The sequence below is a fragment of the Marmota flaviventris genome, chromosome 8, assembly GCF_047511675.1.
Source record: "Marmota flaviventris isolate mMarFla1 chromosome 8, mMarFla1.hap1, whole genome shotgun sequence".
NCBI classification, from domain to species: Eukaryota; Metazoa; Chordata; class Mammalia; order Rodentia; family Sciuridae; genus Marmota; species Marmota flaviventris.
The window spans coordinates 78,065,737-78,073,519 of NC_092505.1; the positions used below are offsets into that span (position 1 = coordinate 78,065,737).

Here is a 7,783-nt window from a genome sequence, read left to right on the forward strand (position 1 = left end):
CAATATTTTAGCTACTAGCCACCTGCAAACATTTATCATTTGAAGTGTAGCTAGACCAAATTGAGATGTAGGCTAAATGCAAATTGTACATTGGATTTTGAAGGCTTGGATAAAAAATAAAAGATGCAAAAATTGTTTTTTTTAACAATGATTGTATGTTGAAATAACATGTTGATGTATTAGACTAAACAAAATAGATTATTAAAGCTAATTTTCACTGTTTCTTTTTAGTCTTTAATAAGACTAACAGAAAAATTCTAAATTACATGTGTGGCTCACATTATATTTCTTTTGGACAGAGTTCTTGTAAATCCCACTCATTCTTCAAAGTCTGATTCAAAAACCACTGCTTCCATGAAGCTTCCCCCCATACAAGAAGTGGTTTTTGCCCCCTCTTTCATTAACACGCCCAAAGAATGAGATTAATTTTACCTTGTTATTTAGTGTGCCTGTCACAGTTCCCCAACTCTAACATAAGCAAACTAAACAAAGAAGCTATATTTAGGTCAAGTTTTCCTCCTACACCTTGTAGAAAATACAAGTACAAAGGGAATGCTTGATGTCTGCTAATGGAAAGTTGAATTTCTCAATTATCATATTATTTATTTCTTTTAACTATTTCCATTTCTTCCCTGGGATTTAAGATGTCTGTCAATGTTTTCTATAGCTTTTGGGTACAGAGAATGTCAGTGGGATGTACAAATATAAACAAGAAAAACCAAAAATAATATGTGTGATCAACACATTTAGATAAACTGTAAAAATTACACAAGCCTCTAAATGTTCCTTTAAAGAAAATTATGCTAGGGAGCACTGTACTGAGAATAGCAACTATTTCAAAAGTAGGAGAGTTTCCCAAAGATTAAGGACACTGGGTGAGTAATGCCTACCAAAACATTACTGAAGGTCCTTCCCAAAGCATGCAAAAGGTTGGGAGCAGAGAGAATAAAGTCCCATGGGAATCCAAAGATATGAAATCAATCTGTGAGAAAACTGACGAAAGAAAAAAAGATGTTAAAAAAAAGAGAGAGAGAGAGACAAATGGCACAAACTGTTGGACGACGAAACGAGATTAAAAAAAAAAAAAAAAACAACGGAATATAAAAATTATCTCAAGTGTGGGGAAGAAATCTTCTCTGGGAGTCTCTCTCAACCTCTGAACCCCGAGGCAAAGGTCGTGTTGGTAATTTCAAAAGGGCTTTTCTCCAACTGGTATTCGAGTACCTTAGATTTTATCCAAGAAACTTCCATCTTAACCTGCCTACTCCAACTCCCGCAGCCAGAGACACTGGCCAAATCTAGCCTGAATCCTCCCTCTCCAGCACATTTGGGACTAAGTAGGGACCAGACTGAGGCCGAGCAACTGGACGACACACCTCTCGAGTCTGGCCCCAGCCCCTCGAGCAGGAACCGGCAGCGAGAGGGGAGCCGGCAGGCAGAGGGGGCGGGGCAGGGCACCAGACTTCGCCAGAACGGGTCTTTTTTGTTCCGTGCCGGCACCACCCGGTGCCTTAGGGACAAGCAGGTTGGTGAGAAGAAAGAATAAGGAGCCAGTGAGAAGCAGTCCTGAGCTCTCACTCACCAGCCGTCGCCGCTCAAGGTAGGCAGTGGCTGGACGTCTTCTCCTTCCGCCATTGCTGTTGACGTCCACGTCACTTTGCCGAAAAGTGGACCTGGAGCAGAGACAGACTCTAAGACCCAACGTCGTAAAAGGTCTTCGGAAGTCCGGAACTGAGCTTCTCCGGAGCGAAAGAAAGAGGGAGGAGGCAAGGGGAAGGTGGAACGTAACGTCAGGACGTCCCGAGGGCGAAACGCAGCGTCAAGTGCTGGAGGGTGGAGACTTGGTGAAGGCAGCTACACCAAAAACTACAGGTCCCAGGATGCCACGCGGCCGGACGCGGGCGGGGCCTCGTAGGAAAGCTCGTCGCGCTAGGCGGCCAGTAAGTGTCCAGCGTCCCTGCGTGGCGTCCGGTTAGCTTCTTTACTCCAACTTGGCGTCGAACTTAGAGTTGGTAGTCCTGACTAGTGGAGAGAGGAGGGGAAGTGAGGATTCACACAGGGAATGTGGGCGTAAAAGGAGACCCACGTTGCAGTAATTTACTCTATAACAACTACACTTGAGGAAAAAGTAGGATGTAAGAAAAAAGCACCCCACCCCTATTTGTGGGACCCGGTCAAAACTACAAACGGAGGTCCGCATACTTTAAATATTTAAAAGTTATTAAAACAAGCTAAATAGTAAGGAGAATACGTCCTGCCTTAAAAAAATATCTTATAACAGCTTGGAAGTTCAAGGCCCAACTTTAGAATTCTGGAACTGTAATTCCTTACAAGGAGAGATAAAAAGATCTTTCCTTTTCCACCCCATGTCTGCTTTACTTGGGCCTCCATGTGTAAGCTCCGCCCACACTACCGATCCTACCCAACGCATGCTCCTCTACCCTGGACACCGTAGGGGGCCCTAAGACTGGCGCACACACTGGAGGACGAACCCAAGAAACGTTTTTGTAAGCCCTGGAAACAATGATGAGTAGAACTGCATGTAACAATATGGATAAGTTGATTTGTCAATTCAATAAATTTACTGACTGACTACCATACATTAATAAAACAATATAAATTAAATCCTAGTCTTCACTTTGAAAAAAAAATGGGCACAACAGGTTGCAGAAGGATGGTGTCATTCATATTTGGAGCTAAAAACAAGACCATAGGGGCTGGGATTGTGGCTCAGTGGTAGAGTGCTCGCCTGACAAGTATGAGGCACTAGGTTCACTCCTCAGCACCATATAAAAATAAATAAATAAAATGAAGGTATTGTGTCTATCTATCTATGTATGTATATATATATATATACATAGTATGTATATATATACATAGTATGTATATATATATACATATAGATATATATACATACATACACTCTCACACACACACAAAAGTATATATTATAGATGTATATGTGCTTTTAAAAAAGAAGGGGATGAATGATATATAAGAAAATGAGAATGTTAAGTTATTTTTGAAGTGAGGAGGAAATAACTTTAAGTAATTTTTTTTTTTTTTTTTTTTGAGAGATGGAGTCTGCCTATGTTCCCCAGGCTGACCTTCACTCCAGGCAGGTATAAAACTCCTGGGCTCAAGTGACCCTCCTGCTTCTGCCTCCCAAGTACCTAGAATTATAGGTGCCCACCACCATGCTCAGCTTAAATTTTTAATGTATTTCTCAAAAGCTGAGAAGTGACTACATAGATGTTCAGTATCCCTCGTATAATTTATATTTCATAATCTAAAATGTTTTATAATTTAAAAATCTATTTGATTTAAGTAAACACAAAATAGTACAGCTAGCTCATTTATAACCAAAAATGTGTTCCCTCTGTTTCCAAAAGGCACATACAGAGCTGCAAGTTATTGCATTCACTCCAAGCCCCAGATCCCTGAGTGATCCTTCATTGGGGAAAATTCCTTTTAACACAAAATGAGAATTTAGATGCCTATTATCAAAAAAATAAAAAATAAGAGGTATGAATCTAGGTCAAATTATCCTAACATTCAGGATCTCTGCTGGGTCCCTTCAGTTGTGCCAGTGGGTTTTCAGAAGGTTTTCTAAAATGGGTTACAAACTATTCAGACAGTGATGTGACAAGGAGTTGTTCACAGGTTAGGGTGATTTTAATCCTCAATTATAATTCATTTTGATTGTAATCAAATTAGTGACTGCCTTACAGTCTGGTAAAAATAAAATTATGCTACTGTAAATTTATCAGTTGATGTTTTCAAGCAGTTCTTCATTCTGTAAAAGCAAAGTCAAAAACTTCTGATTTTAGTGAATTAAAATGTTTTGAACAAAATTATAAAAAAGAAATTAAAATATTGTTCATCTATTATATGGTGTTTGGTGCCATAAAATTATGTAATTTATGCTGTTTATAAGTAATTAATTCACACTTAATTCACGCTATGTAGTCAATTATCAATAAATATTTGTTAAATGAACTAAGGGATTTCTTTTTTTTTATTGGTTGTTCAAAACATTACAAAGCTCTTGACATATCATATTTCATACATTTGATTCAAGTGGGTTATGAACTCCCATTTTTACGCCGTATACAGATTGCAGAATCACATCGGTTACACATCCACGTTTTTACATATTGCCATACTAGTCACTGTTGTATTCTGCTATCTTTCCTATCCTCTACTATCCCCCCGTCCCCTCCCCTCCCATCTTCTATCTCTACCCCATCTACTGTAATTCATTTCTCTCCCTTGATTTTTTTCCCTTTCCCCTCACATCCTCTTATATATAATTTTGTATAACAATGAGGGTCACCTTCCATTTCCATGCAATTTCCCTTCTCTCTCTCTTTCCCTCCCACCTCTTGTCCCTGTTTAATGTTAATCTTTTTCTCATGCTCTTCCTCCCTGCTCTGTTTTTAGTTGCTCTCCTTATATCAAAGAAGACATTTGGCATTTGGTTTTTAGGGATTGGCTAGCTTCACTTAGCATAATCTGCTCTAATGCCATCCATTTCCCTGCAAATTCCATGATTTTGTCATTTTTTAGTGCTGCGTAATACTCCATGGTGTATAAATGCCACATTTTTTTTTTTATCCATTCATCTATTGAAGGGCATCTGGGTTGGTTCCACAGTCTAGCTATTGTGAATTGTGCTGCTATGAACATCAATGTAGCAGTATCCCTATAGTACGCTCTTTTAAGGACTTCAGGGAATAGTCCGAGAAGGGCAATAGCTGGGTCAAATGGTGGTTCCATTCCCAGCTTTCCCAGGAATCTCCATACTGCTTTCCAAATTGGCCGCACCAATTTGCAGTCCCACCAGCAATGTACAAGTGTACCCTTTTCCCCACATCCTTGCCAGCATTTGTTGTTGTTTGACTTCATAATGGCTGCCAATCTTACTGGAGTGAGATGGTATCTTAGGGTGGTTTTGATTTGCATTTCTCTGACTGCTAGAGATGGTGAGCATTTTTTCATGTACTTGTTGATTGATTGTATATCCTCCTCTGAGAAGTGTCTGTTCAGGTCCTTGGCCCATTTGTTGATTGGGTTATTTGTTTTCTTATTGCTTAATTTTTTGAGTTCTTTGTATACTCTGGATATTAGGGCTCTATCTGAAGTGTGAGGAGTAAAGATTTGTTCCCAAGATGTAGGCTCCCTATTTACCTCTCTTATTGTTTCTCTTGCTGAGAAAAAACTTTTTAGTTTGAGTAAGTCCCATTTGTTGATTCTTGTTTTTAACTCTTGTGCTATGGGTGTCCTATTAAGGAATTTGGAGCCCGACCCCACAATATGTAGATCGGAGCCAACTTTTTCTTCTATTAGACGCAGAGTCTCTGATTTGAAGTATTTTTGGAATGGGTGAAGCCATTCACCAATATAGAAATGGCTGGTTGGGAACAGGGTTAAGGTTGTTATATTAGTGTAATAGAGTTTTCTTCTTGCTGGCCCTCAAACTACTAGGTTCAACTGATTCTCTTGCCCAAATTTCCTAAATAGCTGGGATGACAAGCACACAACACTGCGCTTGACTTCCTCATTTTTCATCATATTATCATAGCATTTTTTAAAGGAGATGATCATAGCTCTGATCATTTATTCCATATTCATGCAAACTTTTCATGACTTTTGTGTATTGGTAACTAATGATAAAGACCTAGTAAGATGTGCTAATCTATTTCTGCATAAAAATTACCCCAAAACTTAATTACTTAAAGGAATGAACACTTATTACCTAAAAATTTCTGTGTACCAGGAATTTAGAAGCAGCTTAACTGGATGGTCTGATTCAGAGTCTTTTTAAGTCACAATCAAAATATTTGCCAATATTTCAGTCATGCGGTCAACTGAAGGCTTCACTGAGGCTAAAATATCCTCTTCCATGACCACTCACTCATATGCTTGACAAATTGGGGTTAGCTGTTGGCAGGATACCTCAGGTCCTCCCCAATGAGTCTATCAATGGACTTCTCAAATGTCCTCCTGACATGGTGACTATCTTCCCCCAGAGTAAGGATTCAACAGAAACCAAGATAACCAGAAACCGCAATATTTTTTATGACCTAACCTCAGAAGTCACACCCCATCATTTCTGCAATATCCTATTGGTCAGCTCCATTCAATGTGGGAGGGAACTATACAAGGGTTTGAATACTCAAAGGCAAGAATCACGGAGGCCATCCCAGAGGCTGGCTGTCACATGAGGCAGCATTAAATCCTTCACATTCTTCATTATTCAATCAAATTCCCTCCCTAAGATCTCCACTCATATCATTTCTACCCTCTTGAGGTTCTACCTCCTCTGAACTTGTAAAGGACTATAAGCAAGTCCTCTCATCTGGGCACTGAATTATACAGCATTTTCTATTCTTTAACTCTGAGAATGGTAGCCATTTTTTAAGTTGTTTTGTAGACTCTACTACAACAAATGCAGAGCTAAAAGTATTGATGGAACCCAAATTTTCTTGTTAAATAACAAAATACTGATTTTTGTTTCTACAGATATTATGTGAGAGTTTCAGAATTCTAAACTTTCCAGAAATTTTCCTTTTTATCTTGCAAGGATAAAGGTTTTCACAATTATCAAAATTATTTCATTTATTTGTAACTTTAAAATTCCATCAGTAACTTTATTCCAAGGCTCTTTAAACTATTGAAGTCTAACATTTAATTTAATGATGAATAAAACCAAGTTAATTCCCATTCACAGATGACAAGTGAACAGTTGGCAGCAATTTCAACATCTGCTTTTAATTCATTTAAAAGTGTTGAGAAAACAGTGATAAAAAGAACTGGAAACCATAATATTTTTCCATTATCCTTCTAGTAGTTGTTTTTGCTAATTAAGGTTGAGTTTTAATAGGTTATGTAGATGAACCCAAAGTAAACATTTGGATAGCAATTGACCCATTGTTGAGTTTGGAATGTTTGTGCTTTAATGTGGGAGCCTATTTTACCCTTTCCTGATTCCACATTTGTTCCCAAATGTTCCACACAAAAGGCTCTTACTTATGTTGAGTCATTCCCGGTTGGAAATGGGGTAATAAACAGTACGTTAGATGGAACTAGACAGAGTTTTTATCCTTATTTATTTCTTTTTTCTTTGATACAGGATCTTGCTATGCTGCCCAGGCTGGCTTCAAACTCCTGGGATCAAGCAATCCTCCCTCCTCAGGCTGCCAAGTAGCTGAAAATGGAGACATGTGTCGCCATGCCTACCTTCAGACATAGTTTTTAAAAACTTCTTGCTTTTTGTGAATTAATACCCTAAGAAGACACACATACTTACTCTGCAAATAGTATCCTTTAGACAATGACAGTGATGTATTTTCAGTATAATCTGTCTCCATCCGTCTCAGGCACTTGCACTTACTTCTCTTTTCAAGTATATGTCTTGCCAAATAAAATAGTTAGGAAGGAGCCATCTAAAGTAACTGGATGAAATTATATAACACATTTTAAACAATATGTTTATAAAGTGTATTATAATTCCTATAAATATGTTACTTACAGACTGATTCCTACTAAATTTCTACTGATTTAATGCTAAATTATACAGCTTATCATTGTCATTTCAATATTCCAAATTCACATGGAAAGAATATAATTTTCTTAAACAGAATTCTTAAGATATCATGAATATGAAAGTGACTAGAGATGCAAAAGTATCCAAAAGTTTAGATAAAGAATTTCTTCTCTATAATTTTGTTCTCACTTTTTTCTGGTAATTAACAACAAGTCCTATTGTTAATTCCCACCT

At 38.0% G+C, this 7,783-nt stretch overlaps 1 protein-coding gene across 2 annotated transcripts in view; it reads right to left on the reverse strand.

Annotated features, from left to right (window-relative positions):
- Tbc1d23 (TBC1 domain family member 23) overlaps positions 1-1,790 on the reverse strand; it is a 57,457-nt gene extending 55,667 nt beyond the window's left edge. For both annotated transcript variants that reach the window (XM_027943229.2, XM_027943228.2), the window contains exon 1: positions 1,583-1,790. In XM_027943229.2, coding sequence (XP_027799030.1) covers positions 1,583-1,635 — 53 coding nt within the window. In that variant the 5' untranslated portion in view covers positions 1,636-1,790. The remainder of the gene's footprint in view (positions 1-1,582) is intronic.
- Between the last annotated feature and the right edge of the window lie 5,993 nt (positions 1,791-7,783).